General features: G+C 33.0%; 2 protein-coding genes across 4 annotated transcripts in view; both read left to right on the forward strand.

The window, feature by feature from the left end:
• LOC147078961 (uncharacterized) overlaps positions 1 to 27,950 on the forward strand; it is a 799,973-nt gene that overhangs the window by 492,058 nt on the left and 279,965 nt on the right. The window lies entirely within an intron of this gene.
• LOC147078981 (uncharacterized) overlaps positions 49 to 27,950 on the forward strand; it is a 228,723-nt gene continuing 200,821 nt past the window's right edge. For 2 of the 3 annotated variants that reach the window (XM_085952101.1, XM_085952095.1), the window contains exon 1: positions 19,546 to 19,814. In XM_085952101.1, the coding sequence (XP_085808227.1) occupies positions 19,708 to 19,814 (107 nt within the window). In that variant the 5' untranslated portion in view covers positions 19,546 to 19,707. Of the gene's footprint in view, positions 221 to 19,545; positions 19,815 to 27,950 lie in introns of those variants that run through there. The other variant, XM_085952109.1, reaches the window with a different exon arrangement.

Here is a 27,950-nt window from a genome sequence, read left to right on the forward strand (position 1 = left end):
TAATGGAAACAGCCAAGCGATTGATGAATATATTGAAAACAATATTTCAGTAATACAGTGTCGTTCGTGAGGATAAGGTGTGTGATGAAAAATATGACGGAAACGTTTGTGACTCTATCCATGAAATCTCACTCAATAGTTTCAAATTTTTATTATAATAATATGTTATTTTACACGGCGCAATGACTTCAGGATCGCGGCTTTCCAGTGTGTCGAGCGGGTGAGTGAAATTACTAATTAATTAAACACCTTTATTGTCTACTTATGCCTTATATTATCTGCCCTGTTGTCTAAGTGACTGTGATTATTCACAGATACAATAAAATCATTATGATAATGTAGAAACAAGCCCAATATTTGATTGAACAATCAAAAAGTTCAAAGGTCCATGAATTATCTTAGACAATGTTGGCCCATCCTCCAATCTCTAGGCTTGAGATGAGAGTATTCCTTCATAACATGTTTAAATTGACGTTCTAATTTCAAATCTACTTTTAACTGTGTTATATAATATATTCAATATACAACATTAATATTATATATATTAAACGCAAATAAACAATAATCAGGTTGGTATCACTGTTAGAATATTTGGACAACCATAATTTTATTAGTATATTAACGATGTTCATAGTTAACAAAACTAAGCCCCAGACTAGATCAAAATGATAATAAGTACATAAACGATTTTTTCTACCAACGTCGGAAAATAGAAATAGGTACGTGACATTTGTATCAGAATAATATTACATGAAATGTACGCAAAGGTTAAGAAACAATTTTAATACAACCTTCAAACTGTTTGTATACAATGTAGCAAAGAAAGATTCGAACGAAATGTTTGTTATTAATGAATATTTTTTTAAGAATCGTCCATTGAACGTCTGTTCAAATTTCTTAATAAGTTTTCCAAAATTATTTATTTCTTTGAGATTTTTTGCAATGATTTATTTTGCTATATCGTAAGGAAAACGAAACTTTTCACGATTACTGTTGATAATAACGCTTCAAGATAAAATAAATAAGATTCTTCGAAATGTGTCAATTGAAGTTGATAAAGCTAACATTCCAATTATTTAAGTTTTTTACGATAAAAATACAACAAAAATATCCATTTTGCTTGCGTCAGTAGTTTTGTTGTGTTTGTATCAAAATGTCTAATAAATTGTTATTGTTAAATTGTATTGGGGCCTCGCTCGCATTACCTAATCGGGCCTCGCACTCGCTCGGACCGGTCCTGTTGACAGGACTATTTATAATAATTATAACGTTCAAAAGGGCATACCAGCGGATCTATTCTATACACAAGACTGCTTTCGACCTTTACAGAAGGTAAATAGGGTAGGAAAGTATCAAATATTAATACTTATTGTAACAATTACAATAAGTTAGCCGTCTGAACTGTCAAAACTGTCTCTCTAAAATTTATCACAGCCAAGAGAGGTGTTGTTAAAACATAGCACTTATTATAACAATTACAACTAACTTATTGTAATTGTCACAATAAGTGCTATTACTTGAATGCTTTCCTACCCTAGATAGCGGCCGAAAGCAGTCTTGTGTATAGAATAGATGCGCTGAAATTTATCTCGCTAATGAAAGTGTTATCAATGTTATCATAGACAATATGTAAACATTACTATTCCTCATAAATATTTTCTAAGGTCATAGTAAAAACTCATTAAATATTTCATTATGTAGGTAGTACCACAAATAACGAATCAATCATATTCCATAAATTGAATGATAATAGGGAAGTCTGTCGACATGTTTGCCCATTGTAGTGGGTATTATGATCTCCCATATCATATTTTTATCGCTTTATCCGCTACTAGACTGATTATTATAGAGCTGACAGGGTGTGATAAGTCTTCTTCTTTCTTTACCATATCCATTATCGGACGTCAGCGATGATTTAGGCAATTTACCTCTGTTTTTTATGATATACTTGAGCCAAGACGTTCTTGGCATTGCCAAAAAATATTTAAAACAAAGATAGATATTTTTGAAACTATAATTTAAAAAAACACATGCATGTGAAACATGGACCCTAAGTAAAAGAGAGATCCAGAAACTTAGATTAGCCACAACGTGGTATGGAGAGGTGCGTGCTAGGCATAACGCGAAAGGACAAAAAGAGGAATGAGTGGATAAGGAAACAGACAAGGGTTTGCCATGTAATAGAGTTCGCTAATGGGCTGGACACATAGCTCGAAGAAGAGACAAATCTAGTCACTCAGTGGTACCCAATAGGTACAAAACGTCCGCAAGGTACACCTAGAGGCCGCTGGGTCGATGAAATGATTAAGTTCTGCGGAAGTACGTGGCAACGCAACGCACAGGACTGAAATAAGTGGAATCAGCTTGGAGGTCTTCATCCAGCAGTCGATAGATTTAAGCTGATGATGATGAATTAAAAAAAAACAGTTATAAAAAATATGCATTCATTAAAACTTGAATTTTATTTAGTACTTCGTATCTATTCATGGTTATTTGTTATAATCATATTAGTTTTTTTTTCGAAACTCTATTAACAGTGAGAATAGCCATTAAATCTAAATAAAAAGAAAAATTGTGCTAGGTAACAGATGACGCTTCGGTCTAATGACGATGCTACGTTACAAGGTATTAAACCGACACTTGAAGTGCATCTTGTACAAAACACTAATAAGACCAGTTGTCATGTATGACTCGGAGACATGGTGTATGACCAAAGGCATTGAAAGAGTGTTGGGCTCATTTGAACGGAGCGTGCTGCGTGGTATCTTCGGATCCATCAATGACACACAGTTGGAGTGGAGGCGAAGATACAATTGGAATGCCTTAGATTGCTGGGTTTATTGACCTAAGAATACGGTAGTATTTTTTTCAAATACGCCATTTCTATTGGCTTTACCCCGTGGTTAAGCTACAACATACGGCCGTAGCCATAAATTGACAAACCATAAATGAATTAGGGAGTAAGATCATGTTACCACGCGTGTTTGAACATGTACCTAACCGAAAAAAAATCGTTTTTTTAAACGGTTATGATAAAATTATAATAACGTTATAATAAACGGTTATAATAATTATTATAAAACAATGATTATTCGTAGGATGTCTATCACATTTGAATGGTCAAAGACATAGCTTATAATCAGTATCTTTAGAATTGTCTTCAAATGTGTTAATCGTGCCCATTTTTTGAATGACTAATTCTTGTCAAATTTGGGATCACAGAAATTATAAAATATATTTGTTATCGTAAATATTTCACTATATAATTTAAACATTAGTTTTACTAATGGTTTTTTTAATGCTTTTAAAAATTAATAAAACTAAAAAATCGTAGCACCACTGCACATGGATGTACTGAAATATGACTATATTCTAACTAAAACATTAGATCGAGAGGTTTAAAAGAATACTATTTTATGTAATAAAAATACTTTATGCAGTCATCACATGTTTAAAATAAATATAAAGGATAATAAGGCTTCAAAATTGTATAAATAGATTATCTACAACGTTTAAGGAATGTCCAGGATCATCCTTTGAAAATGGAAAAAAAGCTCCATTTTGACCTACGTTGGGCATGTGGGTCGTTAAAAAAAATCTTTGGAATTAGTTAGATGTAATACTGTGTATAAACACTTAATAGTGAATAGATATTGACACCTCAGAGTCTCGGCACTACTAAATATGCTAGAGTGGCGATACCTCATTGCCAAGATGGTTAGCAAACATTTCGAAAACACGGGTTGTTATATAATGAAAACACTATGTTTGGCGGCGTCGTCTTGGTTAATTGAGTCGCTCATAATAAAAGATACATACAAAAATTATTGAGCAAACGTTGCCCGACTGTCAATGAATCGAGTCTCTTCAAAATTAAACAAACGAATGCCTGCTAGAGTGACAAAGGTTGAGTGACATGATGGAGGGAGAAAGCGTGTTACTGCCACGTTACTGCCAACGCATTGAAGCATATTAGAAATTATCAATATGTATTGAAACTAAAATTGTACTGTCTTTATTATGCGATAGTATGTAATAAATATATATAGATATATATTATCTAATGAAAATAATACACCACTGATATAGAAAAAATGTTTTTTCAATAGAAATAATTCACACGTGTCGATCATAATAAAATAACATTCCGTAGGCGAACTAAAATGAAATCCTAGAAATTCAATAAGTAATTGAAACCTTCAGAGACACGTGCTTTTGTTCTGAAACCTGACACATTTAAACACTTCGTATATTAATCTAACATTTATTATCATTTTCTTCTGATAATATTGAGTTATTAATATTAGAGAAAATTTATTGTAGTTAGATAAAACTATTTATATTGTATTATGAATATTCATCGTAATTCTCATTTCAGCGTCATCTACTGGATGAAGGAATACCGTAGCTTCTTCAACTCTTCTCGCTCTAGAAAATTTTGGTTACATGTAAATTGTACGTGAACATTTCACCGTGGCACAGTTCGCCGTGAGCTTTCTTGTTAGAAAGAGATGACCGTATACTATACGGTCTCCAATTTATTAGATTCAATATGAACATTAATTCAATTTTCATAGCTGATTTTGGCAAAATTCAAGTATAATTCAAGAATGCAAACCTAACAAGTAATCCAGTATATTGGCTATTTTCAAAATTTGTTTGCTGTTGGCATCCTGTAAAGTGTAAACTGACAAGAACCGTTTTTATTTAGACATGAATTTTATGTCAGTACTATACGACCCGAATGGGTTGGACGGTCTTTAATATACGGCCATATATTTCCGGTACAACATTTCACGGTGAAGTGTGATACGGCGAACTGCATACTTACAAGTTTCCGGACAGGGAAAATTTTAGGGCGACCCTGCAGTCGTTTAGTGCTTCTTGGGTACCACTGTATCAGCGTTGCCAGACGTCCCGATTTTTGCAGGACATCCCGCTTTTTAAGCTAAAATTGATTGTCCCGCGCGGGACAGCTACATTCACGATTAATTAACAAATATAAATAAGACATCTAAGTTAAAAATTAGGTAAATTATTAATGATTTCAAAAAGTCTATGAAATCTGCAAACGATATAATGTGGACCAGCGCTACGATTTTTCGCGTGAAAACATTTTTGCTCGAACCAAGTTTCAAAAGTATTATGGAATGCGGTATCTATATTAAATTTGACTTAAGAAGTAGATATGGACCTGATGTATGAAGAATTTGACTCCCTGAAACTTTCTATTGATGTGACCGCGAAAAATTCGAGACTCTGCACATAAATGTCATCAGTTATTCACAGGGCTCGAAATAGACCGGAACGCACCGGAGAATTGAAATTCTAAAGAAGAGAAAGTGAAATTCTAAAAGATACCGTTCTGGCTCGTGGCTTCTTTGAAAATTGCGTTCCGTTTCATGTTATTGAGATAATATTGCATATAGGTATGTAGTTTTTAAAGTTGTAAGAGCTGATTCGTGGGAAAAATATTCGCCTGCGGCGCTAACAGAATGTGTATATTATTTATTAATGATTAGTCCTACAAGGTCTATAATAAAGGATAAATAAGGACCTTAAATTAGTAGGTCTCCGGAACCTGAAAAATAATTTGAAATCACAAAAGAACCTTGCAGCGAAGGAATACACAAATGTACGAGCTTCTAGAATTCTAAGAAAATTGACGAAAAATAAGTGATTTTGCAAAAATGAATAGGTACCCATTTAAAAAAAACAACTACATTTTAATGTTGTATTGGGGGGGGGGGGTTAATGTGTATTAGCGCAGAGCCCCTTCAAGTATAAATGAAACCCTGATTATTAGGCATATCGCCCTTATGATATCCAAAAAATATTTAACATAATTTGATATTTTTGAATGATTATTCAGCGCTCCGGTTCGTAAGATTTTCTATTTCGAGCACTGGTTATTCAAGTTATTTCCGGAAAAATAGACTAAAAATATTTTTAAAGCTAATTAAATTTATTTTAAGCATACTAACATCTAATTCGTATACCGAACGGGTATTTTCTCAGATGACTTTATTTAAATTGGCAAGAAACAGAATATGTTCTATTGAGTTGATAAAATTGCAATTAATTGTTCAATTCAACATGATACACTCATGTGCTGAATTTTACCAATACATTAAGCAGCAGAAAGAAACTCTTCAAGAAGAAAAATCTTCAGTCAAGTACAAATAGGCGAGTGTTGGGGAAAAATATTGTTTAATATTAATATTATTTTATTGTTTTGTAGTTTAGATTGTGTCATTTATAATTGCTATTGTAGAAAGAAACATTAAAAATATTGAAATATGTGTTTTTTAGGTTGTCCTGCTTTTTTCTCCTAAATGACATTTTTTTAAATTTCACATGGTAAAAATCTCGATTCGGTAAAATAATTATCTGGCAACGCTGGACTGTATATACACTCGCCGAGAAATATGTTAGATCCATTGCCATTTCATCAGCTTGACGAGCCCGCATACACTTTTCTTTCTCTTTATCCATCAGTTTCTTTTGTTGCCTATACGCGTTATGCCTTACATGCACATTTATTCAACACTTTATAACGAGACACGATTTGCTTATCAGAGTAATTCTTCTACTATCATCTTAGCTGGTATCGTTTTGAATGTTAATATGTGATCCCTGTTATCTTTTATTATAATTGTGATACTCTTTTATTAATGTTATACCAAATTTTTTATTCTTCTCATATAAATAGCCATATCGAGTTCGTATTTCAATTCTCGTTACTACATAATATACCTACACATATTTATAGGTTATATTTAAATTATTTTTATGTTCATTTATAATACCATCTTCCAATACGGCTGGTCACCGGGGAAGATCACGACAGTAACCCTCCAAAGAAAAATACAACTACGCTAACAAAACTTGCATCTATCCCAGAGTCCAGTGGTATTTCTTTCTTTGGAGGAGGCCTTCACCCGAAGAGGGGTGCTTACAAACCAAATAAACAAATCACAATATTATTTAAGTTACACATACAAAAATATATACTATATAAACGTTACATAGCACTGTTTAATATAATATATTATATCAAACATGATGAGGAGGTATATATATATATATATATATATATATATATATATATATATATATATGTGTGTGTAATTTAAAGCTAACATAAATATTACACTACAAGTGGCGGTTTTATGGAGAATGTAAACTTTTCTATACAAAAAGTTCGCATGAATCCCCTTTCCGTAGTTACCATAACACAGTGGCGAAGGGTGGAGGTAGGCTGTTAAGATCCGCCATAAATGGTGCATACTAAACTTTGTCAGTCATACGTATTTGTTTTCAATTAAATAAAACTACAATTAAATTTACAGATATGTATTGGTCATTATTTGTCAGTATTATATATAAAATAAAAATATTAATATATATATATATTTATTATACAAAAATATAAAAATATACTTAGATAAAATATAAAACACCATAGATAGATATATATATGTATATAATATATATATAATTATAGGTTATATATACATTAGATATAGTCAATTCACTGTCATTTACTTTTTGTCTGTAAGAAATAAAAAGGCTTTATTATTTTATTTTATTTTATAATATCTTTAAAAAAAATCTTTTGATAATATATTTTTGAATAAATATTCATAAATCGTAACCCGGAGATGATTTGAAATTCTTGCTTATAAAATTTAAATTATATCCAGCTTATTTAACCCCCATTTTGATAAAACCGTACTGTAATTAGCTCGGAAGTTATTTACGATTTCAAAGATAATGTTATCAAAGTTATTTAGTGATAAATAATCCCCCCTCCTTTTACCTTCCGTACCTTTGTTCATATTCTTTTGTATTCATGATTTGAATTTTAAATATTTGAAAAGTAATTTTCTTCAAACAAAATATGAAGTTAATTTATTTCAGAGTACGTGCCTACAAAGAGAATTCTATTCTTATTTTATTTCAGCAACAGACTGATATATTTTTTTATTAATATTATTTAATAAGGGTCTACAAAAAGGACCATTCACAGAGATAAATATCTTTCATGTCTAATATAACTAATTCGTATTAAATTATAGGACGTCCCAATAAAAGGCGGACCCAGAAAACAATAAAATTAATAAAGACGATAAAATGTTCACAATATTTTGTATAGGTAAGTTGTATTAATATTAGGTTAATCGGAAAATGATTGTGCTTTATAACCTTTAAATTTGTCTACATTTTTCTCATCTAGCAGGGCTTGAAATCGACCGGAGCGCTCCGGAGCGCGGTTCCGGTTCATATAATCGCCAAAATTATCGCTCTATCACGTGGAATAAAATATTTGACGATCTGAGTTACATAAGCCATATAACAAAAATCCAACACACTTATTTTTATAAAATAAGTAATATCGTAAAATTGTCAAGCACTCCGGTTCGTAAAGTTTTCCATTTCGAGCGCTGTCACCTAGCAATTATAATATATACCTATTTGGGCCAATTATATTTCCTACTTTTGGCTTGGTTTTTTTTTCTTTACTAACTTGATTTACCTGTTCTTTTCATTCTAAATGTCATGTTGTGAACGTCTTGAATTAATAGTTTGTTATGTAAGTACTCGATATGTTTTTTTTAAATTAATTAATTAATAAATATGAAGGTACTTACACTAATTATTATGTTAAATTTATAATAAAAACAGATTATAGTCAGTGTCATAGTGGCCTGTGAATAAACACCATTTTGTAATATTGCATAGTGTATTACGGTATAATAATGAGATTAATTCTCTCGGGCCGTAACCGAATCCAGTTCGACTTTGTCGGGATCATAACACAGGCCCGGAATATTAAAATAAGGGTCCGGGCTAAATAATTCCAATCCTGTGACGTAGTGAATGAGTCGCGTGAACCTCGGGCGTTTGTATAGAATTGTATTGATCCAGTCGCGAGAGGTATTTCTCCTCCTGTCTCCCATATTATTTCATAGGGCACAGCGAAGTGTGTACTAGTGTAGTATTGTACTAGTTTACTATACTATTTATCTAAGAATCGATACACAATATTTTTTTTTATGTCGCCTATAAATAAATTGATAACGTTATTTTAATTCAGTTATATCTTGGTAAAGAGATATCAGTGGCGAAGGGTGGAGGTAGGCTGTTATAATTCGATATAAATAGTGCATACTAAACTTTGTCAGTTATAAATATTTGTTTTCATTTAACTAAAGTTACAATTTACAGCTGGTGTTGGTTAGTTTTTAAAATTCAATTAAACCCTGCGAAACCAAGCCCCATGCCATAATTGAAAATAGTAAAAAAAAAAATACTCGTCTATCTATAAAATATCTATAATTATGACATTAAATCATACACACTTTTGGATATTTTATAGATATTATATTGTGACTTGGTTTAAGCATGGCTTAATGAATTTAAAAAAACTAACCTACAACATTGTATAATATGTATTTTTAATTCAACGAAAACAAGTAAGTATGAATGAAAAAGTGTGAAAAATTTTGTTGGATCTCCCAAAGTATACTAAAACTATTATAGTTTGGCTTAGGCGGGATTTTTTTTTTTAATAAAGCAACTAAATCTGTAAATTGTAGTCTTAGGTCAATAAAAAGAAATACGCATGACTAGGGAATGGGACAACTGGACGCCGGGACAATTGGACGCCGCACTGTCGTAGACTTGTATACAGAACGTAGACGAGGAATTTTAATCAGTTTCTATCTACTATTTAGTAGTTTTAATTCATTTTACTCTTACCACAATGTTTTTTATTGCCAATTGAGAATCACCATGCCTAAGGCTCTATATAAAATGAAAAAACTCTTTTTTCGTTGGAACTTAAACATGTGCACGATTAAATCATTATTTACGTGTGCATATTTAAATTCTCACCAACTATTAAATCATAATATAATAATTTAAATATAAATAATATTATAAAATATTTTTTTTAAAGTACCTATAAGTACCTAACGTCTATTTAATTTCGAACTGCGCGGAGTCCAGTTGTCCCGGCGCCAAATCGTCCTAGACCCCATGACTGACAAAGTTTAATGTGGACTATTTATGTCGGATCTTAATAGCCTACCTCCACCCTTCGCCACTGAGAGATGTTATAGTTCAAAGAAAATATAACACTAATTACTTGTAGTACATACGTACTTCCGGTTTTGTCTTAAAACATTATCTAATTGCCCCAATGTGATATGTCGTAAGATGAAAATTGTTATATGATGATATTATAAAATACCCCTGTTTGTTATTTCTTTGAATAAATTGATCATAAAAATTTATTTTTCTTGTATTTGGATTTATGAAAATTCTTTTTTGCTGTGCGTGGAACAGAGTTATAAAAAATACAAGATTATTATTTGATGTCGCTGTTGACAGAGTGATTTTGTACAATCGACGTCAACTTGACAATATTTGTATAGATATTTCTTCAAATCCAACAAATTCACACACATACCTATATTCAAAAATACAATAATTGTGTCGCTAGATTTCAAAATCAGCCAAGTCCATAATAGATGAATAGGAGAAAAGCAGCTTTTTGTTTTTTCTCAAATACACAGTCACAAGGGTGAAAGTTTATATTATTTCGAGTATAGTATATTTAAAATTATTAAATTCCACAATTTAATAATGCAGAAATGTTAGAAAGCAGTAGTTCTTCAGCAAATCATAAAAAGTCAAAAATACCTAAAGGTAGACTTAGCTGATTTTGAAATGTAGCGACACAATTGTTATAGTTTTGAATATTTCAAAATTACACAATGTTAAAAGAAAATGTTGAAATTTAACTTGTAAATTGTAACAGTTTTAGTAAGCTCTTGTGAAACTTTCGCCATTTTTTCTTTAGTTATCTGTGCCTTACATCTAAATGTATGTAAATAGAAAGCCGCGGCGTGTGGCAGGTGTCCAATTAGTTTAATTTTACGCATGCCGTTGGCCGTATCACTGTTCACCTCGAGCTGTTGTATCGGAAACTGATGGGCGTATAAAATTGGGATCAAATTTATGTCTAAATAATATGTGTAATAAAAACCACCAGAAAACAAGGGAAAAACAGAAGAAAATAGGAACATAGGTAAGTAGGAAATTAGAATTATACCTACCGTATATATTTATATAAAAATTATGGTTAGTATCATGTCGTACGTATTATCAAATATAAAATTAATGTTATTATTGAATCTAATAAACCAATATTACCAACTGTCAGCAAAGCTCCAGGAACAATGTCATTTTTTTATTTCAATTCTATATGGTCATCTTATTTCGGTAAGACAGATCACGGTGAACTGTGCTACGGTGAAATGTAACATGTACATTGTAACCTTGTGATACATATAATTTATATGAATCCAATTACTTCGTTTATATATAACTAACATATTGTAGTACCTATTCACGAAACCGATGTTTCAAATCAGATTCAAAAAATACTCTAAATCGGCAAAAAAACTTGTAAGAATATTTTGAAGTGTATTCATTCTTGAAGTCACGAAGTCCCTCCGAAATATTTACATACGTAAACGCTCCGTTTAGATTGACTGCCGGTTCAAAAGATTTATTGTGGATACTGTTCCCACTTACTTAAAGAAAAATTTTAGACGACCAAGATGATAATAATATAAACGTTTTCGTCTAGTAATGGTGCTGATCGGCAGTGACGTCCCTAGACAAAATGCCGCCCCTGGGCAGCGCCAAAATGCCGCTCCATTTATTATGCATAGTCATATATAGTCGTTTTTGGTCACCAAGGACATCGAAGGGCAACGGAAGTAAACTAGATATCGCGAACCCAACAAAAAAAATAGACTGCTGTTAAACTTTTTATATTAATTAATACATTTTGTTTCCAACCAGTGATCTGATTAAATTTATTAAATGGACCGATATTTTTGTTATTATTGAGTTTAGGTAGCTATTTCTATTATTACCATATGATTCTACTCGATTTGCCGCCCTTCGAGTAACTGCCGCCCCCAAGCGACGCTCAATCTGCCTACCCCTACGGGACGTCACAGCTGATCGGTGTTGCCAACTGTCTGTCATTCACAAAAATCAGATGGGGTGAGAAATGTTAGATTTTCTTCAAATTCAAAAAGTGTCTAAAAAAGAGTATTTCAAAATAAATATTTTGTGATAAAATTATTGACATTCTTTTTACAATATCGAATTCGAATTACGAATAAGAATTTCGTATTTAACAACTAATAAGCCATAGAAGTTAAAAAAAATAATGCCGATAAGCAATTTAATAATCTTCTTGTATATAACATTACTAATTATATTTATAAATTATGTGGTACAAAAGTCCACCATGTTGACTTTTAAGCAAATCTGGTATAATATTCTAGCTTTATTATGAGAAGTTTTGCTGTTTAAAAATGCTTGATTTGCAAAATGAAATTTTGAAAAATGCCCAATAAAAATGCTAAATCTTGTAAGAAAAACGTTGAAGTTGGCAATGCTGGCTGGTGATACATGAGCCATAGATATATGTAAATAAATCAGAGATTATAAAGATTTATTATGAATAACGCAAGCATACCAATCTCGTAAACAGCTCGTCCAACCTCTTTGGGTCGTATAGTACTGACATAAAATTCATGTCTAAATAAAACGCGGTTCTTATCGGTTTACACTTTACAGGAAGCCAGCGGCAAACAAATTTTGAAAATAGCCGATATACTGAATTATTTGTTAGGTTAGGTTAGGTTTGCATTCTTGAATTCATGAATTTTGCCATATTGAATCTAATAAAATTTGAGACCGTACAGGATATGGTAATTTTTTTACGATATGAAAGCTCACGGCAAACTGTGCCACGGTGGAATGTTTTACGTACAATTTAGATGTAACCTCGTGACATACCAGTTAGGAAGCTCCGCTTTACTGTAGAATCTCTACTATAATCTACAAGAAAAAGCTGTTTCTCTTCACCAATACCATCTGGAATGAAATTTATTTAATAATTTATAAATCGATTCGTATTTTGGCATCTTCCGGCTTAGGTGTTTCCGACTGACGATGGACAGAATCATTTACGGAGTTCAAGCTTTTCCGTGACCCCTTTACGACTTACACAGCAAAGCAGGCTGTTGAGTTACCTTTTCATAAATATTTAATACACTATTTTCAGAGTTTCCTTCCGACATGTTTGCAATGAAATATAAATAAACCAACACCTTTTAGGAAGGATTAGGCACGTGCGAAAAGGTGGTTTAACGTATGCTAATTTTATTAAAATACTGCGTAATAAGCCAGATGCTAATAAGAGAGTAATTAATATATTAGCTTATTATTCTTATTACCATGAACACACCTGAACATATTTTTAATTGCGATCCGAGATACGTTTTTGTTATAAAATCGTAATTTAAAATAATAGAACATGGTCGATAAAGGCCCACCCACATTGAGGTGCACGTCGCGGACTATCACGTGATCTCACGGCGATAAAATGTCTATGGTTTCGTCATTTTGCAGAATATTTTGAACGTGCACCTTCTAGTAAATTCTAGAAGAGTGCCTACTATAATGTATTAGTAATTTTAATTATTAATAATTTATTCATGCTAAATTCAATTATTTTTAACAGTTTTTACGTGTGCGTACGTTAAAATACATGCGGCATGACATTCATAGATAAAAGAACACATCCTGCAGACAATAGATAATAGACAACATTTTCATAGAAAATACATAGTGCCAACTGCTAAAAACAAAAAAGAACGTCAGTTTGACGTGATGGACGAAAAGTGCAAGCATGTGGAATATGATAAAAACGTTCAAAACGTCATTCAGGTGCAGATGCAGATGCAGTGAAGTTCAACGTCAAGTGCGCTCATTTTTGTTTTAATGATTACGGCAGATTTTGCCAACTGACAATGTTCGTCTAAAAATTCATAATGTGCTACGGGGTGGGAGCATCAGTCTGATGAGATTTTAAATACCAAGAACAACAACATTACACACTTTTTTCCCCGTAGCCCGTGACAGCAGGCAACAAGCACCGTGACATGCACCTCAATGTTGGTGGGCCTTAATGCTTTCTTTTGTAGAAATATTCCCCTCTTTGTTTGTTGTAAACAATGTAAACATTTGTATAAAATGAATTTCTTTATCGTTAGTGTCGAATGTCGATCTATATATAGGTACATTTTTAATTTATTTATTTAGGTCAACCAACATAATCAATCACATAAGAATACAATAGGGCACAGAAAGTATAATAATTAAATGATTCAGTAATAATACAGTTATGAAGAATACATTTGGAGAGAGCCAGTGGTGCGTTTAGGGTGGTGTAGGCCCAGCGTATTTACTGATAAAATCATAAATTTCAACTTGTTTTATTTGTATAAAATTTTATAAAAAATGAAAATAACTGGCTCTAGCTCGAGCGATAAAATAAAAACAAGAATATTAAACAATTTCACCCTTTTAAAACAAAAATCTTATAACATTGAATGTGCACAAGTGAAAGTTATTAAAACTATCTAAGAAATTCATCAGATGTTAGTTATGCAAAGGTGGAGGGTTACATGTAAATTGTACGTACATATTACAATTACTCACAGTAGCACTGTTCGCCGTGAGCTTTCTTATTCGAAAGAGATGACCGTATACTATACAGTCAACTCTGATTTTGGCAAAATTCATGAATTCAAGAATGAAAACCTAACTTAGCCTAACCTAACAAATAATCCAGTATATCGGCTATTTGAAAATTTGTTTGCCGTGGATTCCTGTAAACCGACAAGAACCGTGTTTTATTTAGACATGAATTTTATCTCAGTACTATACGACCTAAAGAGGTTGGGCGATCTGATAAACATTACACTGTGAAGTGTGATAGAGCGAACTGCATATATACAAATTTCCGGATACGAAGGTGGAGAGCCAACATGTCATTGGTGGTGATAATTAGGAGTGCAATAGCAGTGTTTATAACCAAATTGCTTCATATATCTACTTGAATGAGGATTAGATGAGACATGTTTTTTTTTATAGATTCTTAAGATTATAAAATTAAGGATACAGGTATTATGATACACGGGGGTTATGGTACTTTACGGGAAATGGTAGGAGACTACACTATAGTGTGATCTTAATAGCCTACCTCCACCCTTCGCTACTGCCTACTAACTATCACACCCCACACTTAGAGCGGCGTTTGTATGCATATACATCGCATATACTTAACTGCAGTGGTGTGTGTATGAGCCCTAATCGGGTGCTTCCCTTTTTCCTATAAATATTGCCATGGTTCAACAGCACACTTCAATCACCTTTAATGAGAAAGTATCCTTCTCTATAGTTTTCTATATTACATATTTAATGACGAACATTTGTAAAATAGATTTGTACACAAAACGTAGGTACTAAATTTGTTTGCCAGCGATCACTTACACGAAAACTTCTAGTGGCCAGTAGTGATTGGTTATAGATTTATTTTTATCTATGCCGTTCGTTAGGCCAGTCGCACATAGAAACTCGTCTCTACTGCAACAGGATAACATGCTAATTATATCTAATGGCCACCTGATGGGTAACGCTCCAGTTGCGTTGGACGTTTTTGATAGAAAAAAATCCGCTTGTTGCGTGTTACGAATTTCAGTCGATATGAGTCGGAAATAATGACGGTAACAGTAATAAAATTTAACCTAATACCCCGTTTACACGTACATGGACACAGAACAGATAATAAATAGAATACCGATAGGCAATATTCAATACGCCGCATGGTGAAGCAGGCTTTTGAATGTGTGAATGTCCTACGAAAATGAAGCACGCATTATGCACGTGCAATAGTGTGTGTAATACACCAACATTAAATGAGCGTAAATGCATAAACCGAGAGCAGTTTTTAGTATTCGACGTAAAACGTATTCTTAACACGTGTGTAAGTTTAACCCGGGTTCTTCCTTACTCGAGTCGGTTACCTGCTATCGCCTTACCCGTTGTGTATTTCAGTTCCCATTATTTCTGAGTTCCCTGTATAGGTAAATCGTTTTACAGTGGCAGAAGGGTACGGTAAATGCGGCTTGCAGTTGTAGTGGTATTGTTTGCTAGCATTGAAACAGGCATTGTCGCAAGCAATTCAATACACGCGCGAATCGCCTATGGTGCCACTGTAGAATGATTTACCTATACATGGATTTACTGTTGAGAGTAAGTATTATCGCGGCATAACAAGAAAATGTATGGGTAAACATGTCTTATCCTGCAGTTGCAAGCTTGCATGCATGAATCAAAAAATTTTGGCAGCTTCTAAATTTTCATGCTGTCGCAATGAAAAGCATCCAAAACATCGAGGAAAGAAAAGAATTAGACACGATAACGATAAACTAATGATAACAAACCCACAAGAATCTCAAGAAACATAATATATAACGATTTTTGAATAATTCTTTATTCAATTCGATCTGTTCTAATACATTCAATATCTGCCGGGAATAACACAACTTATTAATGGTCCCAGTTCCTCAGATCATTAGTTATTAGGGATACACGGACATAATATGGATGTGCTCATAAATTATAGTAGAAAATATCTCTGAAATACAATAAAAAAAGAATACACCTTGACATTTATGTATTACGTTCTGATACCTGCTAAGTTTCCATAATACTTTTATTGGATTTGTTTTGCAAAACGCGTTCGTTTCCATTTGGCTCGCATAAATCAATACCTACAGACAAACAAATAAGTATATCATTTTGATAGAAAATAATAAGTGCTACGTAAGTGAAATCCATTAGCCATTAACTGATAATGATAAAATAGTTTGATATATTCTGTGCTCCCTGTTTTGATCTCATTAATAATTAGAATAACATCAAAGAGCTTGGACTGTATCTAAGAATTGGCGAACCGTTGTAAATTACCCCAAAAAATCGAGTGAATTAGCTCACTCTATATTAATTAATAAAATGTTAGTGTTTCTGTCTATGATTTCGAAATATTTGCCTTTTGACCAGCGTTATTACAACTTACATAATACGTGAGTACGAAATATTATGTTGTCTGTCTTTTGAGTTATAACTAACGTGACCATTTATTTATTTCCTCAAAACGGGACATCTACCTACTAATTTTTAGGTAACAGTATGTGTATTTGAGAACATGCATATTATTTCTTCATCGTTTTTATTTATTAAGGCTATACCTCAGTTGAGGCACGGTCTAAAAAGATCGTGGCTAGGCGATGCGCGGATTGCGGGTCGCGGGTGCAAATGACGCATGCCAAACGAAATATAATTTGTCATATAAATCCGACATGCATCCATATAATGTTCTGTTTATTGTTATATTAGTAACAATAATAATATATTCATTGACATGTTTTCTTTTTAAAGTAAATGGGTAACATTTTTAGTCATCTTTACACGATTAAAGAATTAATACACCCGTCGCCATCAGGAAAGAAATTGACGTGTGCCCAGCTCGACGTTCTCTCTCAGAATGCCAGCGAGTAGTGAGCGAGTCCAAAATTTCGTCGCGGCTATAGTTGAAAATTATTTGCCGTTTCACTGATGTATTGCCTTAAGGTTATACTTCAGCTGGGGTAGGTCTAAAACGATCGTGACTACGCGACGAGAAGATTGTGCAAACGACGCGTGCAGAACAAAACATAATTTGTCATAAAAAGTCAACATGCGTCCATTTAACGTTATGTTTATTGTTCTATTAGTAATAATAATAATATATTCATTGACATGTTTTCTTTTTAAAGTAAATGGGTAACATTTTTAGTCATCTTTACACGATTTAAGAATTAATTCTTCCGACGCCAACAAAAAACAAATTGACGTGTTCACAGCTCGCTATCGCTCTCCGATTGGCAGCCCGAAATTTCGTCGCACCTATAGTTGAAAATTATTTGCCGTTTCACTGAAGTGAAGCTCTTAATGAAAAGAACATGAATGAACGCGTGAAAATAAATAATTTATGTGGTCTTCTGATTTGGTTTTGATTTCAAATAAGAATGGGATTCATGGCAAGACTTCTCAAAATTTACTTTGGTAATTAACATTGCTCTAAGAACTGTGACTTATAACATAACTGTGTTTTTTGCTTGTCCACAACTTATTCATAAGATGAAAGACCCTTTTTACCGCTGCATTAGTGTCGGACAGAAATAAAATGTATTCAATAATTATACGAAAGCTCGTATGATTCTAATTATTGGTGTGAATGTGTTTGAACAATTCCACCCAACGACTTTCGGTTGAAACATTTTTGTGGTGTAATGTAGTTATAAATAAGTGAATACACGTTAAATACTTCTTGGTTACAATAATTATTAATAAATCCCTTTTCAAGCAATACATCTATTACACTTTGAATTTCTTCCCACGTAGGTATTTTAGTTAAATTCGCCCATTCAAATATTTCTAATCGTTACCGTGTGTTGCTCTCTTTCTGAAAATAGGACATTTCGGCGTCCCGAAGCTGCCTTGGGGACAACGGGATAAGCAACCTAAAAACGTGACGTATGGTCATGTTAGTTATAACTAAAAAATGACTAGACAAATATTAACGACATTTTACTCAATTGTTGATTGATACAGCAGAACAGTTTCAAATCAAATCAAATTTATTTATTTTACATATAATGAACATAACAAATTATAAATTCAAAGCGTTCACGACATGACATAAAATAAGTACCAAGTACCAAGTATTGGATGCCGACAAGGAACACAAAATTAATGAGAACTGGCTTACCATACACGACGTGGTAGCAATTTTGAAGCAGGGTCCACTTTATTATGTTAGGCCATAAAACAAAGGGACATAATGGCTCAAATAGACTCTATGACGATCGGTCATATAAATGCCGAAAAACCCGTTTCTTATGTTGGCGTCCTGTGTCACAGAGTGTAAATACGATGTCATAGCTGTCACACAATATGTATACATAATACGTTGGAATGGCATAGATATGATCATATACACTAAATCGCTCTTAGCATATATGTGCCCGATCGTCATATATTATAGTCTATTTGAACCTTAAAGCTTTTCTCAAAATGAGACGCTTTCTTAGCAAATCTAAACCTAACCTAGGTCTGAGACTACGTATGGTTTATTACTCAATTCTTTTCTATGGTATGGAAGTTTGGCGATATTGATCGTTTCACGTTGGTACAAGAATGGAATAAATGCGATAGGGTGAGATTATAATCGCGAGGTAATGATATACTTGCGAGATTGATATGATCAAGAGATTAATTATAAGGATGAACTGAGAGACTTGATTCGAGTGGAAGAACGGATGTACTATGGTCGAGTGAAGAACTCGTGACAATATTAGTACCTACGCCTCGTGACGAACTCGATGAGTGGAGTGTAGGTTCATAGATTGTTCTTATTTTAATATTAATTGAGTGCGTATATTACCATAGATATTGTCGTATTTCTCAGTAAAAAACACTACTGGTCTAGTTATGATTGAGGAAACGTTGACAATCATTATTGCTAATGTTGTAAAGTGTGTCACTAATTTAATGCTACAGATCGCAACATAAGTATGGACGCTAAACCAAGTGATGACACGGAGAGTTAAAGCTTTCGAGATGTGTATGTATGGATGCATCTTCAAAATTCTTTGGACCTGGTGACAAAATGTTGAAGTTCTCAATAGGATAGGGAATGGGAAAGAACCGAGTAACCGAGAAATGCTGCGTAGTATCAAAACCAGAAAACTACAGTCTCTCGGCCATATTATGAGAGGACACAAGTACATACAGCATTCCCAAACTTGTCATCTAAGGAAAGATCAACTGTAAGCAGGGCTCGAAATGGACCGGAACGCACCGGAGCGCCGTTCCGGTTCATACAATCCCCAAAATTATCGCTCCGTCTCGTGTAAATATTAATTTGACCGTCTGAGCGAGATATGTCATATTATAAAAAAAATCTAACACAATATTTTTTAAAATACATATATGTATAGAATTAGATAAGTTACAGTGTTAATATTTTCGTAAAATTATCAAGCGCTCCGGTTCGTAAAATTTTCCATTTCGAGCGCTGACTGTAAGTATAGTTTACGTAACAAACTTTGATGCATATTATGAGACAAACGGAACTGTCGAAAATAACACGTGTTAAAAGTTAAAGGTTAACCCATATTTTAACATCTGAGATCTGTACCCTGTTATACCGCACCTGGTAGGGTAAGCCAGTCCCCTGAATGCCGGTTTAATTCCGGTTTATGACTGGCATAAACTTTATCCATTAAAGTAAATTTGGGGCAACTAATACAGATCCGTTTTTTATGTTTATTTTACGGATGTGATAAGTATTTTTCTTTAGAGAGATTTCGAAATGAATCATTTCAAAATTAGTGTTTAATACGTTACTAAAATTATTAGTCGTATAATATAGTATTATATAGATATTTACTTTCTATAAGTATTAATTGCTAGGGATTCTTGAAAGTGTTGTGTGGTGTCCATATTATGCAACATCTAAATGGTGGATGTAGTCGAAGAAGAGAGAAGAGGATATTAAAAGAGAAATCACAACTGGAACTCATATTAATAAACCAAGAAATAGACTGATTCGAATAGAATTTGATTTATTCGCATATCATTATTTTTTTATATTGGTATCCCTGCCAAAATCTTTAGTAGTAGTCACTGCATAATGCATATTAGATGTCTAAATATTGTTATTGAATTTGTCCGTGCAAGGTAATTAGGTAAGTATATAATATGGTAAAGGTATATGTAATCTTTGCAATGTGTGTTGTTATTTTTCCGATACTTAACACATAGGATATATTAATTAAAGTTTTAAGCATTATGTCGACGTTTGAACTGGCTGGCTAAAATTAAAGTGTTATTTAAAGCTATCTGTATTAAAATGCATGGGAGTAATGATTTTTTGGCAACAAGTGAATGAATGGCATGCTCGGAAAATGACACAAGAGGCAAGTATAGTCCACGATTGTGGGCCGAGTCTAAAAGAAAATCCACCGGGTCTAATTACCCATTTGCCAGGCGACCGCTAGCTTGTTGACAGTTTTTAAATTATCGGAAACACAACAAACCTTCATTTTCAAAGCCTGCTTATAAAATTAACGAAGTGATCGAACTGCTTGAGTGAATTTTATTGAAGACTTACATAATCTAATAATAACGGTGAAAGTGTTGCAAATACGCGATTTTCTCTGCTATGTCAAATGACCCGTGTATATTTTTTTGGCAATGAAGTGTTAATTATTCGTGTTAATCGTCTCAACATGTTGACATTACATTTAATATAAAAATTACTTGATAAAAAACTGCCAAGTCATTAAAAATATTGTTTTTAAATGTTTATTTGACGACGTACTTAAATGTCATTAAATAATAACAATAATCAAAAGTAGTTTTTTTAATTAATGCGAAATTCTTGCCAGTGATAAAATCAATTGACTGCATATAAATAATATTAACATAAACATTGATACAAAAGTACACTTTATTTGTAACGAATAGACAACAAAAATAATTTAGGTCGCTATGGACGCATGTTTGTAAACATAACACAAAGAGACATTAGTTCATTTTTTACCACGTGACTATTTATTTTTGGCGGTAGAGTGGTTAAATGTCATAATATTATTGTATAAGAATAACCGACTATTATAAAATACTGCACGAGCCAGTGGTGAAAATATATCTGTGAAATATTTTATTAGAATATACCTACCTACGAGAGTGGCTGTCAAAATGAATAAGCAGGAAGTGTTTATTTTTCTGTTGGCACTATTGAACCTTCGAATTGAGATTCCGAAGTTCAAAACACCGAAAGATGAACACATAGTAGCCATAAAAAAGGAAAAAAGAAAGCATGTCGATTTGACGCCGCACATATCGAGAGGAGAAAAGAAAATTATGGACACGGTCGCGGAAATGTATGGAATACTGGTGTACTTAATTTTCGCCAGAATCCTTGGGATAATATTTGATTTCGAGATTGAATAATTAATATGAGTTAATTTCTATTGGTAGGTAGTACTTATTGTAGTTATCATGTTGCAATTATAAAGCACTAGCAATAAAATAACCATTAAATAATATGACATTGCCTAATAGGATAAATATTTTCTGAAAAAAATTAAACATAAACAGCTAATACTTAATTAAAAAAAAATTATAATCTCAGTGTTTGCTCAGTAAAATAAACATAAATTATTTATAATAAATATAAATTAATTGACAAGTAGGTAGTTATTCTCAAGAAGTATAGTACAGTACAGTAGGCAGAAGAGAAATCTGAAGAATCCGAATATGTAAGAATTTGTGTATTCCCCCCCCCATTTAAAATAGCAGCAATATTGATTAACATTTCATTTAAATAACGGGTATCAGATAATTTGTTATAAACACCCACATTATACAAATTAAACTATTTTTAAACTAATACAATGTATAGTTTGACAATTAAATACCTACCTATAAAAAAACACAATTAGCGTTGGGCCTAATTCGGCCACATACTACATATGCCTTAAGATGATAAGCTGACTTCCTCGATGACCGCTAAATATCTTCGACGGTGGACCTACATGACCCGGAGGACACGGATACTCCTTAAAATAGCAGCAATATTGATTAACTTTTCATTTAAATAACGGGTATCAGATAATTTGTTATAAACACCCTATTATACAAATTAAACTATTTTAAAACTAACACATTATAGTTTGACAATTAAATACCTATAAAAAAATACATTGATTAGCGTTAAACCTGGTTCGGCCATAGGCTACACATGCCTCGAGATAATGCCAAGCTGACTTCCTCGATGACCGCTAAATATCTTCAACATGATGAATACGGTGGACCTACATGAACCGGAGGACACAGCGATACTGGCGAGCGTTACAGATTCTTGGATACATCGCATGGTGTCTTTATATTCTGGAAATGACAATGGAATAAAAATATGTATTACTACGTTGATTAAAACAGTTGGGGTAATTACAATAAATGTATTGAAATAGCTGCAAACACAAATCCATACCGAAGAATAAGAAAAATATTGCTTGATTATAATAACACGCAGTATGTATTATTAACATTTTTTGTAAAATCAGCTTACTGACATGTGATGTGATATTTCATCTGCGTGATATAGAAAACAGGTGTATCCCATAATATAATAAACTTGGCAATATCAAATGTGAGACATGATAATTATGAAATCATTTCGATACATTTAATATGAATCACGATACGAACGATTCAAGACATTATTTTGATGTTGCTTATCATTCAATTATAAATAGGTAGAGTAATAATTATTATATTTTATGAGTAAATTATATAGTATAATCTCACCCAAAGAGGACCGACCGTCCACATGGGAAGCGAAAAGAATATCCAAGAATGGATATGGTATGACCAATAGAGTGTTTCCATCCGGAGCCAAAGTCGAGTACCGAACATGGAAAGCCCTTAACAGATTGCAAACCATGATAATATGATGAAACATGAAACCTGATTGATGACCAAGGCAAGCTCACTGATAATATGTAACTTAGAGGAGATCCTGCAAACTGAGGAAAATTGTATTGCCTTTACCAACTTCTAGAGCGATACCTGTAGAATCGTTTTTCATTGAGAAGAAGATGAAGAAGATTATAATATAAATACATATTATAATCTGGTGAGATGGAATTGAATTCAATAATCTATGATGCAATTATCTAGGTAGGTACCAAAAAAATAAGTTAGAATTCTCCACTTTTGAAAGTTGTTTTACATCCATTGGATATGCTAATTATCCATATCTCTCCGGCACAGAGCATAAATAATATTGATTATCATTCTTACTTGGATTTGAAAAGCAGCTAGCATTTTTTAAAGCTTTCCAACCAGCATTTTGACTTCAAAGAACAAAACAATGCTAGCTAATAAAATGATATAAGTGGAAACATGATAATATTATTACTAAAAGCTCATTGGGAGCATAGAGCAAAATTAAGGTCGTGAAATCCCTCACGGACCATCACCATATTTAACAGATTTTCATTTGTCAACCCTTCAGCGCGTAGATCGCTCTTATAGCACCGAATGCCAACAATGTCAACGTATATACATTTAAATACTGATGCATAATAGTGTGGCGAATTTCACTTCTGCGTTATCAACAAATGATTCGCGATAATCATGCAGAACCACAGTCAAATTTGACTATATTGACGATATAAGCATAAGCGTTAGCGGCCCCCATTGGCTACATACCACCTAATATTATTAATAGACTTACAAAACGTCAAAAACTGTTAACGCAACATATCTTTGCGAATTATTTGTATCAGTTATTAGTGGAAAGTGCACTTAATTTTGCTATGGGGACGGATTCAGCTAGGTATCGGAAATAAGTAACCGGGTATCTATCTGGTCACAGATAATTTGGCGTTCCACTCGTGTTGCCCTGGCAGAGTTTCAATAAGCCGAAGTTCCCTCATTGCCATCATCAGATGCTAAAAAAGTGTATGTATTTTAATCTTGCGTTCGTCCTTCCGAACTTTTCCGATAAGTCAGTAACTGACAGTTATTTACGAGCCTGCCACCATGAAAAAAGCTGCCGTTTGAGAAAACTGCCAACAGATATCACTATGAAGACGGCCGCTGAAAAAACACAGCTTGTTTCTTGTTTCGGTAAGTATAATAATTGACGTTAGCGAATTGTTGCTTCCCTGCCAAAGATTTTCCAATACCTTACACTCAGTGGCGCACCCAGGGGGGCCAAGGGGCCCTGGCACCCCCCAAAAATGAAAATTATCAGAATGATATTAAACATTGAAATTGAAAGCCAATAAACTATACCTTTGGGCTTAGACAAATAAAGACACGGCAAAAAAATGATTTGTAATAATTCTGCAGCACCCTTTTTAGAAAAAAATTCTTAGATTTTAATTTCTAACACAAAAATTTCGAAACACTAATGTTAGGTGTTTTTAGAAACACAATCCCTAATGGAACTGTCAAAAAATTCTCTGTGTCCACCCGAATTCCGGAGTGGTGTAGGTCATGGCTGGGAAGGGCTGACAGAGCTCTAGCCTGGGGGCCCGGGCTGTGGGGGGCCCGGCATGTCGGGTTGACCAGATAAGTGAGATAAACACACATCATAAATTAGTTTTAATAGTAAAAAAGTCGCCTGCGGCGCTATTATATATCATGACCATACACATTTTGAATTACTTATATAATTGTGCGATATATTTTTTGATTATTATGTGTCGATACTCGACAGCTCTATTATTAAAGTAGATGTATTAAAAATAGCCAATAATTCACTGTATAAGTACCCTTAATTTGAACTGAAACACAATTTGAAGTACGTTTATGTAGTTTTTCACACTGCCTTTAATATTAGCGGTAGGTAGGGGGCCCGCCAAATATCGTAGCCTGAGGGCCCGTTTCAGGATGTGGGGACCATGGTGTAGGTACACCGAGTGCAATAGACAAAAGACCGATAAACGAGAAATTAGGCTGTGAAGAAGATTTAGATCCTATGGGAGTAATTTACATTATCCTTCTTGGGCCCCCCCCAATATTAAATCCTGGGTGCGCCACTGCTTACACTAATACCTATACAACTTTTGAAGATAGTTATTACCTCTGTTTTGAATATTTTAAAATTAACTTTCTCTGTCGGCAAATGCTTACATAATTGCTTTATTTTTATATTCTTAAAAATCATTTAAATGAAGGTCAGCTGTTAAGATAAATGACACCTCAACCCTGTTCATGTTAGGGTTTAGCATTCTTAGCGTAGATTAGTAGTTCTTAGTCTGCAGTGTCTGCAGATTTTTTTCTGATGGTCCGCGAATTTTTGGCGTCCAAATGCCTATGCTAAAAATTCCAATACCTATACTTAAGGCGATACTTCAGTGAAACGGCAAATAATATTCAACTATAGGCGCGACGAAATTTTGGACTCGCTGGTAGTCTGAGAGCGAACGTCGAGGCGTGAATACGTCAATTTGTTTCGTGATGGCGACGGGGGTTTTAATTCTTAAATCGTGTAAAGATGACTAAAAACGTTACCCATTTACTTTAAAAAGAAAACATGTCAATGAATATATTATTATTGTTACTAATAGAACAATAAACAGAACATTAAATGGACGCATGTTGGATTTATATGACAAATTATATTTCGTTCGGCATGCGTCATTTGCACCCGCGACCTAGCCACGATCTTTTTAGACCATGCCTCAACTAAGGTATAGCCTTAAATAACATTCAAAACCCTTGTGTTTGTGCATTGTGTTTTTATTCAATAGATTAATGGTTTTATGTGACGAAATTAACAGCGATCAGACGTTATTATACGTTACCATATAAATAATATTTTTTATTTCTGCATTTAGTGGTCCGCAAAACGTTTCTCCTATTGTCAGTGGTCCACAGGTGTAAAAAGATTGAGAAACACTAAATATTGAGAATTATTCTAGAATCTAGACGATATCACTAAGATTAAATTATAAATTCTCTTGATAGATTTCTCACGATCGAAAATGGATGTCAATCATCAGATAGGTACTCTTATGTCGTGGATGACCACTACATTATTGTATTAACCTTTTATTTTATAAGAAGAGGCAGTCAGTGGTGTAATGCTAAACAAAATATTATCGGATCGCAGTTTTAATCTTTCTAATTCCATAGTAATAATAAATAGGTAATAGTTTTAATATTTCGACCGATATGGTACGTAGGTACTGAAAATTTCGTTACATAGACAAAATAATGTAGCGACGGGATGCTAAAATATCAACACATTTTCCCGTGATCACTTACTGACTCGCATTTTTAATGCCAAGTATAATGGTTTTCGACTGTTTCCAAGTTATAATAATTAATTCAGAAACATAATTTTTCTTTATTCACGTGACTCAAAACTATTGCGTAAGATTGCGTATGTATACCATAATGTATACCTAACCATAGACGGAAAATGTCTTCAGAAGTGCTGGAGCCCTGCCTATACCAATGACTAAAATAATATATCCAATGATTTCAAAGTCCTAATAAATTTGCGATTTTCTATGATTGCTCACGATGGGTTTACTGTATACATTCTCCTTCTAAACTTGTTACACTATTGCAAGGTGTTTCTATTTATCTCAGGTAAATCCCGCGGCAGAAATTTAAATATTTGGTTTATAACCCTGGTAACATTAATTATTAGCTTCATTTTTCTTACCCCTTCTGCAAACTTAAAGTTAAAGCTCAGTAAGTAATTTACATACACTAACAATTATAATAATGTGGTACCTAAGTACAAGTAACTAATCAAAAAATATAATATATTCATCCAGCCACCAGATCGGGTACATTGTCGAACTGGCAAATCTGAAATTTACCGATGCATTTTCCACGTTATTAGGAGAAAGTAGACTTATGTATTACCTGGTTAAAGTGACCATCAACTAAAACTGAATAGACATGGTATAATATTTATTTTTTATACATACTATAGTGCAGTGGCGAAGGGTGGAGGTAGGCTGTTAAGATCAATCATAAATAGTGCACACAAAACTTTGTCAGTTATACGTATTTGTTTACATTGAAATAATACTACAATTTACATTTATGGTGTTTGTTAGTTTTTAAAATTCAATTAATTAAACCTTGCGAAAACCAAGCCACAATAGATAATAGTAAAAAAAATACTCGTCTATCTATAAAATATCTAAAAATATGCAATTAAATCATACATAACTTTGGATATTTTATAGATATTTTATATGATAATATTTTATTATCTATTATAGTTTGGTTTAGGCAGGGCTTAATGAATTTAATAAAATGAACCAACAATATGTGTAATATGTACCTAATCTTAATCAAACGAAAACAAATAAGTATGAATGAAAAGTGTGCACAATAATTTTGTCGTATCGCCCAAA

This window comes from Rhyacophila brunnea, unplaced genomic scaffold (assembly GCF_057557595.1).
Source record: "Rhyacophila brunnea isolate RB1 unplaced genomic scaffold, BYU_Rbru_1.0 scaffold_10, whole genome shotgun sequence".
Classification (NCBI taxonomy): Eukaryota; Metazoa; Arthropoda; class Insecta; order Trichoptera; family Rhyacophilidae; genus Rhyacophila; species Rhyacophila brunnea.